Genomic DNA, 24767 nt, shown 5'->3' with positions numbered 1-24767 from the left:
CCTCCCAGTTTGCTATCATCAGCAAACTTGCTGAAGGTGCAACTTGTCTCTTCATCCAGGTCATTGATGAACAGGTTGAACAGAACTGGACCTAACACTGACCCCTAGGGAACCTCACTAACTACAGACCAGAACTACTGGCTAGAACAACCAGACTGTGCACCATTGATCACAACCCTCTGAGTTCTGCCATCCAACCAGTTCATGATCCATCTCACCTTGCATTCATCCAGCCTGCATTTCGTGAGCTTACCTATGAGGATGTTGTGAGAGATGGTGTCAAAAGCCTTGTTGAAGTCAAGGTAGACAGTGTCCACTGCTCTTCCCTCGTCTACCCAACCAGTCATGCCATCCTAGTAGGCTATCAGGTTGGTTAAACATTATTTTTCCCCTTGGTGATCCTGTGCAGGCTGCTCCTGCTAACTTTCTTTTCTTCTACATGCTTGGAGATGACATCCAGAATGAGCTGTTTCATCACCTTTTCAGCGATGGAGGTGAGGCTGACTGTCCTGTAGTGTCCTTTTTGCCCTTTGTGAAGACTGGAATGATGTTTGCTTTCTTCCACTCCTCAGTTACCTCATCTGTTCTCCAAGACCTTTCAAAGATGATGGAGAGTGGCTTTGCAATAACATCTGCCAACTGTGTCAGCACTCAGGAGTGTATCCCATCTGGGCCCATGGATTTGTGGATGTCCAGTTTGCCTAAATGATCTCTAACCTGATCCTTCTGAACCAAGGGAAAGTCTTCCTTTTGCCTGACGTTCTCTCGTATCTCTAGGGTCTGGTATTCCTCAGGGCTTCTCTCAGCAGTAAAGACAGAAGCAAAGAAGGCATTTGCTAACTCTTCCTTGTCTGTATCATCTGTCACCAGGGCACCCTCCTCATTCAGCAGCAGACCTACGTTTTCTCTAACCTTCCTCTTTTTCTTAAGATTCCCACTGACCCATTCCTTTGGGTGTATGTTTAGAATGTAGGTAAGCATTTTTTCTTTAAGTTTATAGCAGAGTGACTAGCATGTTTTAGAATGTTTTTTGATCAGAAAATCTGCATCAAACCAGAACAAACAGCAGTTTTAAGGCTAATACTGTTTTGTACAGTATGGCTGCTTGATCAGTGGTACAGGAATAAGTAAATGCTTTGGAAAAGGTGCTGTGTTGCCACCATGTTGTTTCTTCAAACATTGAAAAAAAATGAAACAAATACACTATAACTTCTATAATACCAGCATTTTTAGCTATACGTGTATATCAAATTGAAATTACATTACTCATATGAAAGTGAAACTAAAATTCCTGACTCCTCTGTCTAGCCTTGTACAGAAATATGTACAGAAAGCAAGGACAAACTGTTAGAAAATGTAGTCCTGAATCACCTCTTTCAAAGATTGATATTTATTGAATGAATCTTGTTGTACTTCTGTCTCATTACTTACCTCCTGCCAAGTTTAAGAGTGGGTTAGTTAGATTAAAATGTTAAATACAAGCAATCTGTATCTATAGATAATAAAGCAAGAGTGCTCATATTTTCACATCAAATTAGGTTGTTGGCTGCTTTTTTTTTTTTTTTTCTTTCAGGAAAAGCTGTAATGTCTAAACACTGAGCTTGAAATCTAACTTCATAAGCTATTGTTGAGTCCCCTTTAAACAATTTTGTGATCCTTTTACTCCTTTGTATTCTTCCTCTAATTGATAAGCAGCGTAGGTAATGAATCTTCTAGAGGGTTGTGATTTAGTGTGGCTTTCTTTTGTACTCAGCAACATTGTCTTCCTAGCTACTTTGAAAAGAGGGCTTTAGACGTGTAGATGAATTTCAAGAGCTTTGGACTCCTGTTTTTGTGTAGGAAGGTATTTGGAAAGAAATACGTGATCTGAAACATTTCTTTGTGGCCGGAAGGGATAATTGTTTGGTCATGGGCCAGTTGTGCCATAACAGTAATACAATTGTAGGCTGGGTTGCTTTTGCAGCTGTGAAGGTGTGGCCTTTTCATTTTTTCCCATATGTTCATAATTTTTAGGTTTTTTTATATACTTGTAAAAACTAATTGGAGAAATATCCATTTGCAGAGACATCAGCACTAAAATTGGACACAAAGATGCGTGATATCACTTAATTACCAACATCTTCTAAAAAAATATATCGTTTGAAAGGGACAGATTTTTATTGTAAGAGGTGGAGAGAGATTAAAGTTGAGAGGAAAAAGAGGGGTAGTAAACTTCCAATGGAAAAATATTTGGATTTGCAATTACTGATTTCACTTCTGACAGATGCATTCTTTATTTATTCTCACACCCCCCCCGCCCCGCCCCAGATGAAGGCATATTAGTTTAGCATGGACATATGTGTTTACTGTGTATTAGCAAAAAGATGTGGAAGGTTGTGGGGAAACATGCATGAGTGTAATCTGGAGTCTGGAAAGAACTCAGATTTTTTATTTTTTATTTATTAACTGGCTTATTTGATGTCCTTTAAAAGCAGGGACCAGAAACAGGGGATTTGACAGTACTTGTCATACCTCTCTCCTCTCTGGCAGAACAGTGTGTAGTGCTGGAATTCTTGACATCTGGACTGAGCTAACAACATATCTAAGGAAAAGATATTTTTGCTTGCATGCTGATCTATTTACTGCTGTCTTCAGACTGGTTGTAGCCCTGTGCCTTCTGCTTAGGTGCGAAGTTGGAGTTGGTATTTCTGCCTTACTCAGAAATACATACAGTAATGAAATAGTGAGGTTTATAGGTAGAGGTTTTTAGCCCACCTGATAGTTTTGAGGGATTTCTTTTCATTTTAGATAGTTGATGCAGAAGTTAGTTTTTTATACAAAACCCCTGAAGAATAAGATGTTCTACCTCTTTTTTCACTAGCTTGTCTCTTTGAGTCATCATTTTGTTTTATCCATATCAGTATGTAAGATGCCAGGACTTATAAAATTCCCAGAAATGAGTCTGCTTAGCCTAAAGAGTCCTCAAAGGAAATTTTGACTTGGTGTTCTTGCATGTGTGTGTATGTTTGCAGTGATGGAGAATTTCAGTTTTCCAATCAGTAAACAGGTACTTAATCATCATTATGAGGATTGTACCAAATCTTGAGGGAAATCAGAGGATCATCTAAACAAACTGTCATTATCTTTTGGTGTGTTTGTGTTTGGCATTTTTGGTATTCCCAGTAGTTCTTTCTCAGTTACCGGGTTTCAGAGAACTCTATAGTATTTGCTAGTTTAGGCAGATTAAACGCAGTTAAATTTTGAATTCTTCTTAACTATTCAGTTCAAAAGTTTGGCCATCGTACTTATTTTGTTCCCATATCTTTATAATAAAGTTCCAACTCTGTATCTTTAGGACACTGGAAAAGTGAGAACTGAAGTTTTTATTTCCTCTGTGCAGTGATACCATTTGCTGTATACTGTAACAACTGGCTCAATGATCTGCTTTAGAATTTTTCTTCATATAGTTGCAAGGAGGATTTTTTTGTCCATGGTCATTGAAGCATTTTTCACTTATCTGTTCTAGACATCTATAATTTTGAATCCTTTGCCTTTCAGGTATATTTTTCTGAAAGAAAATCTGTTCAGAGTCTGTGTGGCTGATCCATTCAGAGGCTGTTTTAGTGACTGCTTAGAACTTTGTCCCATGTAAACCTTATTGGTGCTTTCCTCACTTGAAACCGTGACATGACTCAAATTCTTCGTATTTGTATATGCTGCACTATATTGGTAATTTGTTTTTACCCACATTCAGGTTTTTGTCTACATCAGAATGGGAGTCTGAATGTGATACTTGGATAAACCATTGAGGTGAAATATGTACTTAGTGAAATATGTACAGAAGTGGCATTAGTTTGAAGCTCCAAAATCTTAAAGTTTTGTGACTTATATAGATTTTCTGTGTGTAGTATCTGAAACCCTGTCTATAACACCTCATAGCAGGTTAATTTTCATGTAAGTCCTTATTGCATATCATGTAAGTAAGAGGAGAATGAAAGACCTGGAAACAAGAAAATAAGTATGCTGTAATTTCAGAGAAGGTATTCAAGTAAAAAGATAGTTTTGCATGTAAGTAAATCTAATTGGCTTATCCTGTAGGATGGTGTTACTTAACACCTGTGCATTGGGCCCATCAGAATTCTGAACGCTACTGGTGTAATCCTGCCTCAGAGCCAGTATTTCTGGTCACCTATCAGAGTAATTGTACTACCAGTCTACTCAAACAGAATAAACACAAGCTTGCTGTAGATTAATGGACAAGAACTACAGGTAGTTTTAAAAGCTTTGGCATAGGGGAATTTGCTGTTGTTCCTATTTCTAAGCATTCAGAACATGCTCTAAAGCTGATTGATATTTAGCTTCTAAACCAAGCAAGCAGATTTAAGTGTTCATGAGAAGGTTTCTTCCCATCTGGTAGTATTGTCATCTTCAGTTGAAAATGGTACATTTAATTGTTGGCCGACCACCTTTCCCACAAACGGGGGAAGGTGTAACTTCCTCTTCCTAGTTTCACTGATTCTTCCCTTGGATTTGTAGGGGATCAGTTAAGGACAGATGTTTTGAATTCGTATATACCCTATGTCTTGTTGTTAGTATGCCAGCTGAATGCCAGACAACCTGTCAAGGAAACACCTATCATTCATTTATTGGGTGACTCAGATGCATTCAGAACTGAGTCTTGGTATATTGTGTGCAAGGACCTTTGGAATTTCCCTCTAATAAAGATTCTGGGCATATGTTTGTGTCAGTACTACGTAAAAGACTTTCAGGTCAGGGGAAGCGGGTGCTAATCTTTTGGACATGTTTTCCAACTTACATTCATGCTGACTTTCAGTCTTTATAGCGTTCCATTTGTGTTATATCTGATATGCAATTCGATTCTCTAATGAAAAGTTATTTCTGTGCCTTATTGTGTAAAACATTAAATGGAACCTCAAATGCTGCTTTGGAGAACTAAGACTTAATTGGCTCGGAACGTCTTACTTTGGCTAGTTGGACATAGTGTTTTCCTTGTCTGTATGAAAATAAACCTAGATTCAGGATGGTATTCAAGCTTAGTGTGATAGTTAATAATTGGATGAACCGGTTAAAATGCTCAGTGTGTCAGGTAGTGTTTCTTTGGGAAGGCTGGCTGTTTCCTTGGGCATTTCTTACCATGCTTCTTAAAGGAGGATCTTTCTCTCATCCTCCATCATTTAAATTCCCTGGAAGCAGTTTGCAAATAAGGGGAACAGGGACTTACTGAACATAAATTTTATTCTGCAATGTGTTCAATCTGGCTCTGTATCTTTAATTCTGTGTATTAGCATGTTACTGTGAAGTTCATTTTGTGTATTGATCTTGGAATGTTAGCCCTCAAAAGCTAGTTATATGTAAAATACTATATGTTAATACAGTGGATTATAGATATGTACCTTTTTAGCCTAAGTATAATCTTTTGTAAGGCTGCAGAAACAAAAATGCTGTTCTGTTCTTGCTAGTGATGTCCTAAAGGGAGGTCAGTAGCACAGCTGTCATAAACCGTAGCAATCTGTGACTTAAGCCATCAGAGGGACATATTCCTAAGACATTAAATGGATATTGCCTTGAAGCATTCTAGTATCTGTTCAGACTTGAACAACTTTTAACTTATAGCAGAATATTCATAGTTCTATGAACATATTTTTCAGTTACTTATCCGTGAGTCCTAGACAAAATGTAAGTGTATTTTAAATTATTTGCTGGAAGAAATCATACTTTTTATCTTGATGTGAGTGTGGAGTTTATTCATGTTTCCTGAAGAATATGTAATACCTGCAGAGGATATGAGAGAAAAGCATTGTTTTCTTGCACAGTTTGACAACCTTTCATGTTATGTTTGGAGAACTTATGCATTAGCAATTTAAAAGTGCCTGGTTTTCATCTGCAGTGCAAAAGTGCTTAAATTCAACACACCTACAATTTGCAACCAGTGTGTAACAGATAATCAGATTCCCTTTTAACTATCTTTTATATTATACATTTGAGATGTTTCTAAAACTACTTACTGCAAAGCAATGGTTCAGCTGTAGCATAAATATTGACATATGGTGTCACTGAGGACTTGTAAATTTTAATCTAAATTTTTGAGGTACTGTTGAGAGTTCAGCTTTTGAAAATTTCACTTATGAATGAAAAATACCATGGGTGGACCCTGGACATGGGATAATAAGAGTGGCAGAAAAGCGAAGGTTTGGCAGTATCAGTAGAAGCATCGTAGGAGTCTTGGCTCCTATTGAGTATCAGAAAACTATGGTATGTTTGCTAATGAAACTAAAATGTAGTCTGGCTGTTTTTTGTTATCCGTAAGTGAACACATATTGAATATCAGCCTGTGGCCTTTATACAGGATTAAAGTAGCCATTTCAGTTAAGTACCAAATTAATTTGGCAGTGATTACAGTGAAGTATATTTATAAAGAGAGGTTTATATGAACAAAATAAATGATGCTACTGTTTTGAAGTAACCTCTGTTTTAACACTCTGTGTTCCAGATTTGTACTATGGTGGAGAAGCTTTCTCTGTAGAGCAGCCACAGTCTTTTACTTGTCCTTATTGTGGAAAAATGGGTTATACGGAAACATCTCTTCAAGAACATGTTACTTCTGAGCATGCTGAAACATCAACAGAAGTGGTAAGAAGCTTCAGAATTGGCTTTCAGTTGCGGTGGGAATGTATTAAGGAGAGTCATGTGGAAAATTGGTATCTTCCTGTTCTTTTTATTTCTTGAAGCGCAAGTTTATTTAAATGCTTTCTAGGAAGACATACCCACATTTGGAGGTGACATCAAAATTATTCTATGTTGAATGAGTATCGTAATATAATGTGCTTGCTTTCTTCTGTTATGGTTGCTGTTTGGTTGTCCTGATGTAAAGGTTGCCATGTTTAGGAGTCTCTTAGCCTGTAAGATGAAATTTAGAATGTTCTCATGGTTATTGGGTATAGCTGTGTCTCCCTTTTCACAATCAGTATGCAATTGTCCTGGAAGCTCACAGCTGTGCTAGTCTTTCGTAACTGTAAGAGAGAGGAAGACATGCAGACAGCTTGGTATGTTTTTCAAATAGCTTTTGTAGTGGACCTGCTGTATTTATGCAGCAGTAGTTGTCGTTCTTCTGAAACTATTGCTGTTAAAGCAGGGGTTTTTCCCCCATCACTAACTATTGGGACACTTGATGTGGTTGAAAACACACTTATTAAACAAGTGTCAATAGAAATACTTTAATCCGAGTTGTTAGATCATACTATCCTGGTTGTCTATGGGAGCAGGAGAAGCTAGTTTAGTAGAACAGCAGCCAGGGTGCTCTGGTCTAGTTAACTGTTGTTCCATAGGTTCCTAGAAAAATGTGAATGTTTGAAATGGACTACTCATCACCAACATGAATGTTATCTATTCGAATCTTCTAGTTTTTCAACTTTCAAGGAGTTCTGTGAAACAAAATGAATTTTTCCTATCCAAGCCTATTAAGGGTCTTGTGGAAGGTGATAGCGGAGGTGGTTTGTCCACCTTTTGGAGACTCAAAGGTGTTCTAATCTTTCTTGAAAACTTTTAAAGTGAAACAGTTTACTTAACTATCAGTTGCACTGTAGGACTTAACTTAGACAGACACTGCAATTTTTATCATCTTCTTGAGTTTAACTTTGCAACTTTCACCGAGGTCAGCTGGTCGGAGCCGGTGCAGCCGGAGCCGCAGCAGCAGATCTGAGGTACAGGGGGGTTTTGGGAGGTTCCTTTGCCAGGGAAAACCTGTGAGAGCAGCGTGACCTGGCTGCTCTCAAGAGAGCGGCTGATGTGGTGTGAGCGTTGCCAGGGTAATGGCGATCACACCCATGCCCCTTGCCTTGAAAAAGCCTCGGGGAGGCGCTGGGAGGTGAGACCAGTGTGTGAGTACCAGCCACACTGTGCTGCAGCAGCAGGTGTGGTAGCTCGTGCAGCAGGGTGCAGAGGTTCTGTCCCTCCTTGCTCGGTAGACCGTCTCACCTATTGGCAGTCTCCCAGACTGCAGCTGATCATGGTCTCCTCCAGAGAGAGAGCTTGCCCTAGGAAGACTGTGGCGACCCAGATGGAGGGCCCGCCCCAGTCTGTGGCTGTTCAGGTCTCTGGCTGTAGGGAGCAGCCTGCTGCTGCTGGGGGAGGGAGGCTGGCATTCCACCTGTGTGAGGTGTGAGCAGGTGGAAGATATATTCAGCATGCTGGTGAAACTTAAGGAGAAGGTCAAGAGACTGAGGACCATCAGGGAGTGTGAGAAGGAGACTGGGGGAGTAACTTCTTGGTGTGCCAGCCAGAAAGGCGCCAGGGAGATACCCCCAAAAAGGTGACGGACCCCCTGCCCTGTCGGGCAGAGGGGAGAGACCTAAACCCCTGCTCTGTTGCTGTTGGGCAGAGGTAGGGGACCAAAAAGACAAGGAGAGTTGGAAGCAAGTCCCAGTTTGGCATCGCAGGTGACCCCCCTCCCTACCTGCTTTGCTTCCTCAGGTGTCCTCCACAATAGGTTTGAGGCCCTGGATCTTGAAGGAGAGGTAGGTGAGGTGGTGGAAGGCCTGCCTACAAGTAGGAAGATGCAGTTGACTCCATACCTCAAGACTGCCTCTGATAAGGAAGAAAGAAGGGTAATCGTAGTAGGCAGTTCCCTTCTGAGAGGAACGGAGGGCCCAATATGCAGAGTTGACCTTCATCACAGGGAAGTGTGTAGTCTGCCTGGAGCCCAGATCAGGGATATTGCCAGGGCACTCCCCAACCTGGTGCACTTGACAGACTACTACCCACTGCTGATCTTCAGACAGGTGGGGAGGAAGCTGCATCTCGTAGTCTGTGGGGAACGAAGAAGGACTTCATGGCCTTGGGACAGTTGGTGAAAGAGTCTGGGGTGCAAGTGATTTTCTCTTTCCTCCTTCAATTTTCGGGTGATTACATCAGATGGAATAGAAGGATCCAGTCCATAAATGCTTGGCTACAAGACTGGTGCTACAGGCAGGGCTTTGAGTTCTTTGGTAATGGCTGCTTTTATAAGATATTGTAATGTCTGCTTTGCCTGTCCTCTTATTAATCCCAACACATAAGCTGTCCATCAGCTCTTCACATACTCCAGCATCGATCTCACTCAAAGGGCAGGACTCCCTCTTCTGAAGAATCCGCTTCCTCTCCTTTCTAAAGAGCTTATATCCTTCTGATCCAACACTTCAGTCATGGGAGCCATTCCAGCATGTCTTTGATCTGAAGAAGACTGTAGCCCTGCAACTGCATGCAGATTTCTAGCTCATCATGGTTATTCCCTATGCTGTGTGTGTTAATATACAGGCACTTAGGAAAGGCACCCCAGTGCACTGAGGTCCTGTAGAGGAACTCTGGGAGAGTCTGATATTTCCTTGAAGGTGATTGTTTTAATTCCGAAGTACTTTAATGGAAAATTATACTGGTGTCTGTGGGAGTAGTCATAAGTTTTGTAATTAAGTCTCTTAAGGTTACGCAATAAAAAGAATAAGTCATGTGATTTTGGTGAGTACTAAAACCTCAGTAATTACCAGTATTTCTTTACCAGTAAATGTTATAAGTCAGGTACAGAACAGTCTGGTTGTCAGTATGGTGAGTTACTGTTGGTGTTGGGTTTCAGGTCAGTCAGCTATTCTGAATAAAATGCAGCATTCAACTAGAAGTCCACTAGCATTGTAAATAGAAAAATTTTAGGAAACTTCATCAAAAGTCATTTTTGAATCTCAGAACAAAGACACAATTTTTCTACCATTACATTGCACTGCAGCAACTTTCTCACATTAAGCAAGGCAGTAACTGGGCTCCTTGTAACTGAACTGTGAAGACTAGGTTGTTAATACATTGTGGATAAAACTGAGGAGAGCTTTTCTTGCAGTAATGAAATAGACAGCTTGAGACAGTCTGAATAATTCCTGTTTCATTCTTGAAGATTACAGTGTCTCTTGTTGAGGTGACAGAAATACTGCCACTTAAAGTGGTTATCTTGTCTGTAAATAGGGAGGCAGTAGTAATATAAGCATATTTCTGGAGATTGGCAGTTAATCTGTGAGTGTGACTGACTTAAGACTTTTCCGTCATCTTTCAGACATCTTTCAGGATAACATGATTTTTTAATACAAATGATCAGAGCTTCAGTAGAAACTTTGGACAATGCTTTCCTTTCATCTGTACTGTTTGTTCATGAATGTTCTATTAACAATGATATTTTTAGTTATGTCACACTTAATCAGTGATGTTGCAGTCTTTGTTGTGATTTTGCAGAGTTTAACTAAATTTTTGTTTGTGGGTGACAGTGCTTCAGTAACTTTCCCAGACAGAGAGTTCTTGAAAGTTTGGTTCGTGTGTAGAATTAAGGTTAGAATACTTAAATGTCCTCCTTCTCATTGTGGCTTATGACTTCTATTAGTTACTGTTTCCTCAGAAAGGACTGTGTCTCTTCAGGTAAATATGTGCAGTTCATATGGCCTTGGTTCTCTTAGTGAAGTAGCTTTCTTGCCCTCAGAAGTGTGTTGTCCTTCTTGCGTTGGGATTTTGCTTCCTCAGAGTAGGTTAAATGAAAAAAAAGATGGATTTGAAGATGTCTCCTGTTAGTATGAATTAAGCAGCTTATATTAGGTTGGTGCAAAAGTAAATGTGATTTTTGCATTGGTGAAATTTGCCGTTTGATAGGGGAATACATTCTTAACTGTGGTTATGTTACACATCATTTTAGTGCGCTTTTCTAGCTATTTTTTTTTTTGCTACTGACTTACTACTTGCTGTTTATTTTATATTTATTTTAGACTATGGAAATGATGTTAGACAAAAAGCAAATTCGAGCAGTTTTCTTATTTGAGTTCAAAATGGGTTGAAAAGCAGCAGAGACAACTCGCAACATCAACAATACATTTGACCCAGGAACTGCTGATGAATGTACAGTGCAGTGGTGGTTCCAGAACTTTCACAAAGGAGACGAGAGCCTTGAAGATGAGGAGTGTAGTGACCAGCCAGTGGAAGTTGACAGTGACCAACTGGGAGCAATCATCAAAGCTGATGCTCTTGCAAGTACATGAGGAGTTGCCGAAGAACTCTGCCATTCAATGGTCATTTGGCATTTGAAGGAAATTGGAAAGGTGAAAAAGCTCGATAAGTGGGTGGCTCATGAGCTGAGAAAAAATAAAAAAAGTTGTAGTTCTGAAGTGTTGTCATCTTGTGTTCTATGCAACAACAGATCATTTCTTGATCGGATTGTGATGTGCGACAAAAACTGGATTTTATGTGACAACTGGTGATGACCAGCTCAGTAGTTGGACTGAGAAGAATCTCCAAAGCACTTCCCAAAGCCAAACTTGCACCAAAAAAATGTGACAGTCAACTATTTGGTGGTCTGCTGCCAGTCTGATCCACTACAGCTTTCCTAATCCTGGTGAAACCATTCCAGCTGAGAAGTAAGCTCAGCAAATTGATGAGATGCACTGAAAACTGCAACACCTGCAGCTGGCATTGGTCAACAGAAATTCTTCTCCACAACACCACACATTGACCGCACATTGCACAACCAATGCTTCGAAAGTTGAACTATGAAGTTTTGCCTCATCTGCCATATTCAGCTGACCTCTCTCCTACTGACCACCAGTTTTTCAAGCATCTCGACAGCTTTTTGCAGGGAAAAGGTCTCCACAATCAGCAGGATGCAGAAAATACTTTCCAAGGCTTTGTTAAATCCCAGAGCATGGATTTTTACACTGCAGGAATGAACAAAATCCTATTGGCAAAAAATGTGTTGGTGGTAATGGTTCCTATTTTGATAATAAAGCTGTGTTTGAGCATAGTTAAAATGATTTAAAATTCATAGTCCAAACCTGAAATTACTTTTGCACCAACCTAATAAATAATTTATGGACTTTAGGACCATCTGTCCCATTTATGTCTATGCCTGTCTCTCTACAGGGTAGCTGTACGATATGTTGGCATAGCTGAGTATTTGTTACATTACCCTGTAATAAGATGTCTTTACTCCGTAGTGTGTCTGCTTATGTGGTTTCTGTAATGGTAAAAAATCTGGAAAGAGGAGTTATTTGAAGAGAAATGCTGAACATTGACAATAAAGGGGAAGGCATTGTAGCAAAAAGCTTTCGAAATGCTTGATTTTCTGTTCAGAGCTGACTACTGAAATGAAAGTGACAGTAAAGAATAGCAGCTGCTGTCAAAAGTCGCTGAGATTTCACAATAAACTTATTTCAAGACCCTATCCTCACCTCCACAAGAGTGAAACAGATGTGTGTGCTATTATATAGGTGTTCCTAATGCCCATGGTCTGTTGAGATCATAGAATCGTTTATGTTGGAAAAGAACTTGGAAGATCGAGTCCCACCATTAAACTTTCAAGTACACCTTTCAACCATGTCCCTGAGAACCTCATCTACACATCTTTTAAACACCTCCAGGGGTGATTGACTCCACCACTTCCCTGAGCAGCTTTGTCCAGCACCTGACAACCCCTTCCCTGAAGAAGTTTTTTCCTAATATCCAATCTAAACCTCCCCTGGCACAGCTTGAGGCCATTTCTTCTGTCACTTGCTGCTTGGGGGAAGCGACCAGTGTCCACCTCCTTTCAGGCAGTTGAAGACAGTTATAAGGTCTCCCCTCAGCCTCCTTTTCTCCAGGCTAAAAAGCCCCAGTTCTCTCAGCTGCTCCTCATCAGACTTGTGCTCCAGACCCCTCACCAGTTTTGTTGCCCTCCTCTGAACCCTCTCCACCACCTCAATGTCTTTGCTGTAGTGAGGTGCCCAAAACTGAACACAGAATTGGAGGTGTGGCCTCACCAGAGCAGAGTACAGGTAGATGATCACTCCCCTAGTCCTGCTGGCCACACTATTTCTGTTCTCTACTGTCAACAACTTGAGTATATGCTGCATGAAGAGCCCTGGGAATCTCAACTTTATTGTGCAGCCAGAGTTTCTCCATAAAGGCAAGACTATTTGACTGTGAGGAACAGAGACAGAAATTCACAGCAGTAGTATTTAACTGTCAAAGTGCTCTTAACTTGAGCTCTTAACATTTGGGGGAATAATTGGAATGGCTGTTTTTTGTCTGAAACTTAAAAATCAGTCTGTAAAACTACTATAAAGAAAAATGGAAGATGCTTCTCAAACTGTTTATGGGGTTATTAAAAAAAACAGTTCATAAGTATGGCAATTTTAATGGCACTGTTTGTCTCCTTAGTTAACGTGTGTTTTGGTTTAAAATAAACGGAAGACAGATGTCACTGCCTTTTCCACAAATAGTTTTGTGTAGGGATATGGAGCTGAACCCTGCCAACCCTGTAGCTACATGTTGCCTGGATGGGTAGTCTCAGTTTGATACTTAAGCAAATATATGTGATTTCATTCTGATTCCTCTGCTGGGATGAGTGTCAAGCAGGCAAACAGTAATTATGTGTAATCACACTACTGTCTATGGCAGAATTGGCATACAAAGACTAGTTTTCAAGACATTACAAATCAAATTTGAAAATTCTAGCTCTGGTTTTCATAGTGTTCTAAAAATCATAAAGTAAAAGATTTCTAATGTCTGCACTTAAATAGTTTCTGTGGGTTTTGAATATTTATATCCAGGTGTTTATGCATACCTAGAATGTGATTTCGAAGCTTAAGAATCAGTGTCCAATGATTGATTCAATTACGTGAGTTCTGTTTTGTGTAAAATCTATAAAGGTGTCTTCTTTTTTTTCCCCCTTGCTTTGTCATTTCAGATTTGTCCAATATGTGCAGCATTACCTGGAGGGGATCCAAATCATGTCACTGATGACTTTGCAGCTCATCTTACACTGGAACACAGAGCTCCTAGAGATTTAATATCCTTTCAAAGTTGAGGCGAAGAGGCTAGACTGTTTCTTCTAGTAGCTGTGATGACTGATTTTGAATTTTGTAATCCTACCTCTGGTTTTCCTGGACCTTAAATTGCAAGAGATCTGTAGGTCAAAAATAAAAGGTTTCATTTGCTAGATTAAAAAAGTATGAATACCAGATTGTTAACAGACTGTAGGTATACTTGACAGTGCATTTTGCTCTAACAGCAAAAACATTTAAAGAACTTTGACACTGAGAGGTTTTCTGCTTATACTGTGGTTTATCCTGCCTGATCATTAGTCTTGCTGATGCTTTATATATCCAGATTCTGTAGTGTGCTGTAAGTATTTGTGACATGAAGATGATGATCTGAGGATAGTTTCAGCTTAGCTGGTTTTGATGAGTGATTTTTAAGCTTGCTTAACACTACTGTTAACACTATGTTTTAATAATATAATTTCATAGTGTTACTGACATTTTCTAAACATAACTTGGAAAACACTTCAGTTTTCCTGGGAAATAGAATCTTGTCTTTCAGTTACTTTAGCAGCAGGTTATGCAGATTTATCTACGTTTGATGACTGGAGAGCTGGAACTATTTTTTTTTCCAATCCTTGTTCTTGGAATATTTTTTATTTTAATTTTATTTTTCCCCTAGGATTAACTGATGGAATGTATTTTGGTTTGGGCTTTTTTAATGACACGCAGGCTTTGTAACCTACCTACAATAAGTAATCTCTCTAAAGTATTCCTTTGTGTCTCATTTAAACAACGAGACAAAAAGACTACATTATTATTTGGACAGTGGCTTTTTTGTTTAAAGATTTTTAAAAAGGAAAAAAAAAAATATGAAGCTCTAGCAACTGGATTTCATTATGCTAACAGAATGGAGATGGCATTTAAGGGGATGGCTCTTTTTCAGTTATGATTGTGTTTGATTGCATTTATTAGTGTAACCATGGCTTAAGGTCAGGATAGAATAGGGATACGTGTTAATTACTAAACAATAATTGGATCAGTGTAAAGAAGTTTGGATGTTTATTTGCTCTGTGAAGTAGTAACTAATAATGCAAAGAATAGTACAAAGTCAGATAAAAGTCATTATCTGTATTTCACCTTTCCCTGGGGACAGGGCGGAAGCAACAGGCAGGTCTAAAGTAGGAAAAATGGAAGGCAAAATGACCTTTTTCATCCAGGGTCTGGCAGCATAGGGGAGAATACCTGTCAAAGCTGTTAGAAAGCTGTTCTCTGATACCGTTATCTCGCTGTTCTAAACATCTTTATGTGAAGTTGAAACTGCACAGAGTCCGTGTTCTATAACAACCTTCATGTACAAAAAGGAGATAAAAGAGAAGGCTCTTTGCTTATAGGTTTTCTAGAGTGAAGATTTCTGTTACAGTTTTAGGTAAGCTTTTGTTGCTGGATTTTCTATTTTTTTTTCCTTAAGTTGTCCCAGAAGGCTACATGTGTTTCTTTTTATGAACCTTGTGCAGACATTTCAAGGGATGTTCTTTATTCCTACAGTCTGAGGACAACTTCAGAAGTGCAGTTTCTTACTTTAGCAGGAAAATATTTGAAAATTTATTAAATACAGCTTTTCAGCATCAATCATACAAATAGTTCTCTCATTACTATCTGTTTGTCACAAGTTAAGGTTTACAAACGTTTTCCTTACTCTAGCATAGCTGATAAGACTTGGATGCACGCTTAGCTAGTATTTTAAGAAAGATATTTGTCTGGAAATACTTCAGTAGTTGCAGTTAGGAAAGTTACTCCACAGTTCCATGTCTGCTTGAAAAAAACCTCAGATACTGGCCTTTTCTACCAGATGGAGTTATGAAAAGGTTGCCAAACTGCATGAGGGCAGTAGTCCATCTAATACAGTATCTCATCTCCACCAGCATCCAGTTTCGGGACACTCAGAGGTGCAAGGCACTCTGCTTGGCAAAGTGTGTTCTGTGCCAGAGGAGATTTTCCTCTTACACCCTAGGTGTTAAGTGTTTTACACTGTAGTATAACTAATACGTTTGGAAAACGCAACCATTCTGTAAAATCCTTTTGTAATAGCCAGAAGTTCTTTCTTGTCATGAGATGTCTAGTAATTTCTTTCAGCCTTTAGTTCTTAATCTCCATGACATCCTGAGGTTTTGCACCACTGTGTATTAACTGTGTATTATGAAAACTGCATTGGGTACCACTCTTATACAGTAATGGATACCATATGAGTGGTAAGCATACTGTTATAAAGAACATGGGAGATAGGAGGTTCTAGGCTAAAAGTCTGGTAACTGTAAAATAAAATATTCAAGCCTACGCTATTTCATTTTGCACTAGTGAATTATACTAGTGATTTTTAACATAAAAGGAAGCCTTATCTGGACTGTTTTGAAGGAATGAATGTTAACTTTCTGACAAAAATAATTTGTTGTTTGTCTCTTACTTCATATAAGAAAACTTATGAAAGGTATGCCTTGAAATATAAGCATGATATGGAGAAGTGGTAGAAAATGAGAAAATGAAAACCATCGTTGTCATATCTGGAATTAGTGTTTTTTCTTCGGTTAAAAGAGGGAACATGAAACAAAAGAGTGTGATGAAAGTGCTGAATACTCCAGAAACCTAAAATTATCTTAAGGATTGAAGTGATGAAGTTTCTTGGATAAAAGCATGAAGTTTAAAAGTCAAAAGGAATACAGTAATTTTTATGTACTTTAATAGGGATGGCAATAAACGTTTTAATTATTCTCCATACTTAAGAATTGGGGAGGGAGAATAAAATCCCTATGTCTCTGTAGTAATCTTGGCTGAACATGCAGTTGTCAGAGTTTTCAGATTACTGAGCAGAAAACTTTGATCTGAAAAAAACTAAGGAATCAATCCTCATGTTTCTTAAACATCATAAAAACCTGGAAAATACAGGGAGTTCGATGTTCACAGTACTGGCTATCTTGAGTTCAGATCAGTAAGTCTGACTTGCACCATTGCTACAAAGTACCTTAGCTTTGCTTCAGAAGTTGAATCATTATTTTATGAAGAACAGTGTGCGCCTCAGTATTTCACCTGTCAAATGTCCTTGTCATTTAATACTCAAGGTCAAACAGTTCTGTTTTCTTAACTTCTTGGTTATGATGAATCCAGTGGTGTTCGGCATGTACGTAGGATGTTCCACCCAGGCCGGGGTTTAGGAGGTCCCCGTGCACGTAGATCAAACATGCACTTTACTACCAGTTCCCCTGGTGGGCTTTCGTCTTCTCAGAGTTCGTATTCTCCAAGCAATAGAGAAGCCATGGATCCTATAGCTGGTAAGAGCTGTAACCACAAATTTTACCCCAGTCTCCTCATTACACAGAAGTAGTAAAATTTAAGATGACAGTAGTTGCCCTGCTTTCTGCTCCACAGTGCAAGTGTGATTGAGGACTGCTTGCAGGTGAGCAGAGTGCTCAGCTGGGTTGTCATAGGGCCTGTGCATGGAGTTGCTGAACTTGAAACCAGTGCCTGTAGCTTGTGATTTTAATTCTAGACAGTGTAAGTCTTATTCCCAAACCTAATCTATGCACAGGTGTTACATATGTTTACAAGTGGCTGTGTCCAGTTGCCACCACCTACTTTAGTACATCTCATTTTAATTTGCTATGTGGATAAAGGTGTTTATGGAGGAGAGTATCTGAATGAAATTTGCTGAATTTGAGTATTAATACACCTTTAAAATATGTTCAGTTTGCATTCACACTGCTGCTATTTGGATGTCAGATTTGATAATATCATGGGGATATTTGATAATATCATGGGGGTATTTGATAATATCATGTTGTGGTTTTTTTGGTGTTTTTTTTTTTTTTTTAAGGTGTACTTGTAAATTATTACAAAATGTATTTGCAGTTTATTTTGGTAAAGTTTAGAAGAACTTTGAGGGGCAAGTGTCTCATTGTCAACACCAGAAAATAAAGATGTGTCTTCAGGATTCCCAGGAATAAACTGTTTGTGTATGTTTAGCTTTGATATGAAAATATCTTTTTTACAGGAAAGAAAAAATAGAGAATGAAGACATCTGAAAACAAACCCAACTTTCCCTAAGCAGACATTTAAACATTTTTATGTTGTGGTCTTTGACTATAGCAGCATAAGTGTCAGGGAAAGCTCAAGAGCTTCTTCCATAATTTACTTTTGCTTCAGATGCCAAGAAGGCATAATGCTCTGAATGAAGCTTCCTGCTATTGTGTACTGACTTCTCCAGAGGGAGATAGCCAGGCAGCCAGCTCAATGAGGCATTGCCACTGAAACAGGAGCTGTGGCTCCACTGCCTGCCTTAATCATGGTCCCCTTGGCTGTCTTTCTACTGGTGCTGGTGCTGTGCTGGCCCGCTGTGACCTGATTTAACTCATTAAAGGAGCTAGGAAGAAGTATCCCATCAGGACAAGAAAGTAATTTAAGTGAGGTCACAGGAGGATCTGAAAAGGACTAGAGTTTGTTCAATGATGGGGAATGTTTGTGAAGCCTCCAGTGCAAGAACTCATATTTTTCTTCCAAGAACGGCTAGTTCAGCTCCATTAAAATGTGGAGTGGTTGCTAAGGTTTGTTTTCAGGCACACAAGACCTTCCCACTTAGCAGCATTAAATGTGAGATAAAATTGCATTATTCTAGACCTTTTCTTTTTTTGGTGGAAGCTGTGCTTTTTAATTTGGAGTTCAGTTGCATACTGAGCTGGGTGTCCTTTATACCAAAGTTCCGTCTCAAGCTTGTATCCGTTTCCAAAATACTGTTTTGCTATATCCTAAGCTTAAATCTGTGCTTTAACTTACAGTGAGAATATAGTGAGAATAAATCTTGTCTAGAAGTTTGATGTGTCTTCCCTTTTTCTGGAATAATAAATAGGAAAGACAACCATCATTTTTCTGTTTAAAATAGGTTATGTTTATAGCATCAGTTACTTTTTTTTTTTTACTTTTCATTTGTTTGTTTGTTTGTCGCTGTGGCATTTTCTAGTAATTACAGTGGTATTAAAAGTTTTGGTATTGCTAACAGTGCTGGTAAAAATGACTTGACCATCCTGAGTTCCTGATGTGGAAAACAACTGTATCTTGCTCTATTCCCTCAAATAAACGCTTATTTAGAAGGACTGTACTTTGTTAATGCAGTGTAAGGAAAATTATCATGACCTGTGTAGTAACTTTGTGACTAGAGCAGGGGGGCAGGAACAATATAATTTTCTACCTTCTGCCCTTATATCAAGCACAGCAAGCAGGTGATGTACACAGGATGTATAAGAGATTCTGCAGTAATGCACTGAACAGTATATTGCTGCTAATATTTATTTTTAAAAAATTCTTTGTGGATAAAACTTGGGATAAGCATTCCATCCCCTGGTGTAGCGACAAGTTTTTTTTAATTGCTAGACTTTCTCTGTACTTTTGGCAGAAATAAAAATTCATAGAGCAAAAGTGGTTGGCCACTTCAGTGCTGATGTGAGTCAATACTTAAATATGTTTTCTAAAATTTTTCTATGAAATATTTGAAGCAATGGTACTGTACTTCTCTCTTTGCTGCAGCACAGATTCCTTCTGGGATACTGAGAAGGTGAAGCCTGTGTTTTGATGGAACACTCGTTGAGAGGAAAATAAAATCACCAACCAAAGCCAAAATGAAGTAGTTTCTTAGTCAGTTGTTGCTTTGACTTGAAGTTTCAAAGAATTGCTGCAGAGGACATCGTTTGCCAGGCATTCCCTTTAGATTGGCGCTCTCGTTTTTTTGAAGGCATTAAACTTTGACTTCTTATTTGGAATAAGTCTGCATAAGCGAGTCTTAATCTTCCTTACCATTTGAGACACTGAGTGATAGGACTTTTTTCAAGAGCTTCATGAGCCCTTCATCGTTTGTTCTTTGGTTTTATTGATTGAAAAAAATAATCAGTTCACTGGAATTCAGGGCATATTCATTCCATTGTATAATGCTCATTTAAGCTCTTTCATCACAGAAACTTTCTCTTCTCTGGCAGAGCTTTTATCTCAGCTCTCTGGCGTGAGGCGTACTGCAGGAGGACAGCTCAACTCCTCTGGCCCTTCTGCTTCTCAGTTACAGCAGCTGCAGATGCAACTGCAGTTGGAACGACAGCATGCACAGGCAGCAAGACAACAACTGGAGACTGCACGCAATGCAACTAGGCGCACCAACACAATCAGTGTCAACACCACTATGTCACAATCTACAACAACAGCCAACACATCCAACACAGAAAACAGTCAGCAGACTATCCAGAATTCCCAGTTTCTTCTTGCAAGGTAACTTGTTCTGTGTGTTTACTTTTAGCATTTCTGTTTGCTGTGGTTCTGACAGAGATAAATAGAGCTCAGTTATACTTAAGTGTTTGGGACTTAGACACACACCCTAGTAAAGCAGCATCTGATCAAATATATTACAGAATTAACAGGCTAGTTAATCACACAGAATGTATTCACAGGAGATGTCAACAATGGTCACAGAATGTAAAACTTGCTTTGTCCACATTACTAGCATGAAAGTAAAAACAGTAATTTAATATCCAAGAGTAGCAGTTTATAGATGGCCCAAAGGGAATTATTCTGTGTTTTGGAAAGTGATCTCTTAAGAGGTGGCTGCTGAAATATCCTGTGGTGGTCTATTGTGTTGCAAAAGGCAGATGCAGTCTCACAAGTCCGGTGTACTTCTTTTGACAAACCTTGGAACATGTTTAAAGGGTTAGATTTGAGTATGGATTTCTGCAAACCTTGAAAAGGAGGCAAGGTTTTTTATTTTTGACTGAATAAATTACTTATGACACCAGACAGCAGTCTTCTGTGAGATCCTTCATCAAGTCTGTAGCCAACACACTGCGCTTTTGTTTACATTTGTAACATCTTTTCAAACCTGGTGTCTGCTTCTAAGCAATGGCTAGAGATTAGTTGTGACATCTCAATTTCAAGAGGAACAAAAGGAATATTACCTAACTAAATTGTGTTTGTTTCCCCTACTACTTTCAGAAAAACAAGTGCATTTCCAGTGACACAAGCATATAGACTGGAGCCGTAATTGAGAGGGAGAGAGTCATAAGACAGTATTGTTCAATAGGAAATTAATCTTTAGTAAAAGCTGAATGTTGAATAGGGATTTAAATATTAGTTATTTTGGAGACTGGATAACGAAGCAAATAAAGGATGCCATTAATTAACAGAATAATTATCTGATTCTGAAATTATACCTAGATATCAGGGTTATTTTAAAAAGGAGTCACCTGCTATGTCATTCCAGTTCTTTTGGAAGTTTGGCTGTTGAACTGAAATAAAAATGTTTTCCACATCTCCCTGACACACCACCTCATACATGCTCTTGTTTGTTTGGTATTGCGGAAGAGTGTGGGCATTTTAACAGCTCCTGTGTCAAGAAACCTGGATTTGCGTCAAGCTGATTTTTATCTTAAGTGCAAAATAATCTCATGTGACATGTTTCAATCAGAAACTCATTATTATTTGAGAAACTTTATCAAAATACCTGCAAGTATCGGAGACTGTGACTTTCAGAGTTGGAGTGAGCGATTTCCATGCCTCTTAGGGCATGTGGTAAGAAAAGTGGTGGAATGAACGCTGTATTGTGCTTTGGGAATCCTAGGCTTTGCACATGCAGTAATGTATTTTGTGGCATATGTTAATTTAGAAGTCGACCTAGTAGCAAAACAGCCATGTAATTAGTGTCTAGGAAATCACAACAGTCATCCCTGGAAGACTCCTGAATAGCAGGAAACCTCACAAATAGCTGTTTGTTTTCCTCTAGCTTTAAGCTCCACTTCGAATGATGATGTAGCAATAGGGGAAGAGTGATTTGTTGAATGCCTGCCTGTTGTGCTGAGGTATCGCTGGTGGCCAGAGCCGCGTGTGTCGAAGAGCAGGCAGGAGGAATGTTTTTTGAGTGTCTTTTGGTGCCTGTCAGTAGTGTCATCTGTGAAATGGGCCTTTACCAACTGCCTGTCTTCTCTTCCCTTGCTGCTGTGCAGGTTGAATGATCCAAAGATGTCAGAAGCAGAGCGTCAGTCCATGGAAAGCGAACGGGCAGACTGCAGCCTGTTTGTTCAGGAGCTTCTACTGTCCACTTTGATGCGGGAAGAAAGTTCCTCCTCAGATGAGGATGAGCGGGGGGAGATTGCAGATTTTGGTGCTATGGGCTGTGTAGATATTATGCCTCTAGATGTTGCTTTAGAAAACCTAAATTTAAAAGAGAGTAATAAAGGAAACGAGCCTCCTCCACCTCCTCTTTGATGACATCCCACTTTGCAGACAATGTCCTCTGTGCTGTATTTGCCAATGAAAGTGGACAACAGCTATCTTGGGTTTGTTTTGGTGATTGTAATTTCAGGTCTGTCACTCTTGTTACATTGTGTACATTCAAAGGAAAGAGAGAAAAGATATATATGATAATCATTTCCACTTAACTAATTTTTACTTCTAGCAGGTAAATGTAGGTTGCAGTGCAGAGCAGAAAGCTCTGTGTCCTGTACCTTGACAAAAGGCTCTCCTAATACTCCACATTCAAACTGAAGAGGAAAAAATGAAAAATCTCTAATGAAGCTGCTGTGTGTATTTATGAATATTAATGAATAAAAACTGCTTGGATGGTTTACCTTAACTACTGCATGACGTTTTTTGCAGCGTGCATGAGTTTTAGTGACCTTGTCATTTAAAAACTTAAATACAAGGAGTAAAACGATAAACCCCAAAACCTCCCATTATTCAAAGGTTACGTGACAAAAAGGTTAGTGCTGACTTAGCAGTTTGTTGCCACGAAGTAGGTTTTGAATAATACGTGACAGAATGACATCTTTATGTACTGTTTCCACACAGGATGGAAACTCTGCAGTGAGATAGATTGTAGTGACCAGGGTGTGGCATTTTGCTGCATGTGACCACTATGGTAACCACTACGGTTAGACATCACCTCCGTGTGCATCTGTAGGAGACACAACAGTAAGGCCACTGCTGGAAGCTACTGCAAGGGGCTTTTGTGTGCCCTAAAATCAAATGATGTTCACTTTTGTTTAAAGTTTCTCCTTTTTGTGGTTGTTAAATTTTTTCCATTGTTAAATATGTTTTATTCAGGTGTAGACAATTCATATATTCACTGTGTTTAAAAAAAAAATAACCTGAATCATGTTGTCTTAGTTTAAAGAGCCTTTCACAGCCTCAATCATATTTTTGAGTTATTTATGTATTTGCTTCATAGTTTGCAGAGACCTATCAGTATCAGGAGAGCATGAGGATTTGGATTCCCGGATTGTCAGTAAATTTCAATTGAGTTCTTAATGCAACTTTAACACCTATTATTTATGGTTTCTTTTGGTTATTTTTGCTGGTATAAAAAAAGTTGAAAAAGCCTGTTAGTTGAATCATGCCACCTACATGCCTACACTGTAAACCCTAGTGGTTTGGGAAAGAGTATGGAGTTCTTGTCCATAGAAGTTCATAATCTCCCGGAGACAAGGACAAAAGGAGTATGTCTGGTTTGGGTTTTCTTTCCTTTTTTTTTCGTGGGTTTTTTGAATGTAAAGGTAGTTTATAAAACAAAAGTGCCCAGAGCTTCTGATGAAAATTTAACCTAGGCTTTTTAATCATAATGGTGTCTTTCCAGATCTCTCTCACCTCACCCCTCTCTTTTTCTCTGTACCCTTCCATCTCTGCAGCATTGGTAGTGTTCTAGCGTAAATTTACAGACTTGAACACCAGATGGTGTTCTCAGCGGAACTGTGATGTGTGTGCTAATCCAAAATAACAGCAGCAAAAGAAGCAACCCTGTAGACTGAAGTTTAAGTTCCATTCTTTTTTTTTTTTTTAGTCCTCAAATCCGGATTGCTTCCACATAGAGCAGTACTAGCTTTGTTCTCTTTTAGTCTCTGCAACAGAAAATGTTTCAAGGAAAATTTCACATGAGGCTTCTGGTTATCCTGAGAGTTAGCCCTAGTAGGGACTTTTTTATTGATTGTTGAGGATTTAAAAAAATTTTTCGAGCTGTAGTCTTTTCAAACAAACACATCTTCTGCACATTACAATAAGACACACAGTTCAATAAAGCATTTTTAAGACTGTTGTTCAGTTGATTTTTCTTTGGTTTTGATGTATTATCCAGATAGTTTTGTGGTAGAAGTTTCTGCAGCTGTCTTTAATTCCAGCTGTGTACAAAATCAGTTAATGTAGAAATCGTGGGTGGTTTACATAAACACGTTTTAAAACCACATGCTTTGGCAGGTGATGAACACACAGAGAGGTGAGGTCAGGTTTCCATAGAACTAGATGCGTTTAAAACAGGCTCCTCTCAGTGTGTGGTTACTTAGGATTGGTGTACAGCTTGTCTCCGTGGGACACATGCCTTGTGTGATCTCCAGACTCTCCTCTGCTTGGTTCAAGGATGATGAAAACCACTGTTCTCTGTGTTTATTTAGAAACTGAATTAATGCTGATCTGTATTTAATGGTATTCTTGGGCATCATATTAACTCTTACAAACCTTCAGTTGGGGGCATTTCAAGTTTAGAAGCACTATGAAATGGCTGCTAGGAAGGTGTTTATTCTAGTAGTCTGCCAATTCCTATTTGCAGAGGTGTGTTTTTCCTTCACAGAGTACACTTTGTCAGGATAGCATTTTTGGGGGGGTATTCCCGAAACATTTGTGTTTATTTCCAAGGTGCTCTGGGCTGTGATGAACAGAGCCTTCACAAACTTTGCAGGAGAATTGTGTAAGGAGTTATTGCCTTCTTCCTGTGAGGAGACACACACACAAAAACAAAACAACAGACCCCATCCCAACACGTAAGGTCAGACTGTTGCACAAGGTGGTGTGATAAATGATGAAAATGCATTTTAAGTTCCATCCACTTCAAGTTTTTCTTGTGGTGGTTATGACTGCCTTTATCAATTCCCTGGGCTGCGTGGGTGGGGGTGGGTTTGGATGTGGTTTGGT

General features: G+C 39.1%; 1 protein-coding gene across 1 annotated transcript in view; it reads left to right on the top strand.

The window, feature by feature from the left end:
• The window catches only part of LOC102098279 (E3 ubiquitin-protein ligase KCMF1), a 55228-nt gene extending 32785 nt beyond the window's left edge, over positions 1–22443 (top strand). The window contains 5 exon segments of the mRNA XM_065045649.1: positions 6491–6630; positions 13718–13819; positions 16942–17116; positions 19808–20090; positions 21815–22443. Coding sequence (XP_064901721.1) covers positions 6491–6630; positions 13718–13819; positions 16942–17116; positions 19808–20090; positions 21815–22076 — 962 coding nt within the window. The 3' untranslated portion in view covers positions 22077–22443.
• The last annotated feature ends 2324 nt before the right edge of the window (positions 22444–24767 follow it).

This window comes from Columba livia, chromosome Z (genome assembly GCF_036013475.1).
Source record: "Columba livia isolate bColLiv1 breed racing homer chromosome Z, bColLiv1.pat.W.v2, whole genome shotgun sequence".
NCBI classification, from domain to species: Eukaryota; Metazoa; Chordata; class Aves; order Columbiformes; family Columbidae; genus Columba; species Columba livia.
This window is presented reverse-complemented; position numbering and strand designations above follow the sequence as displayed.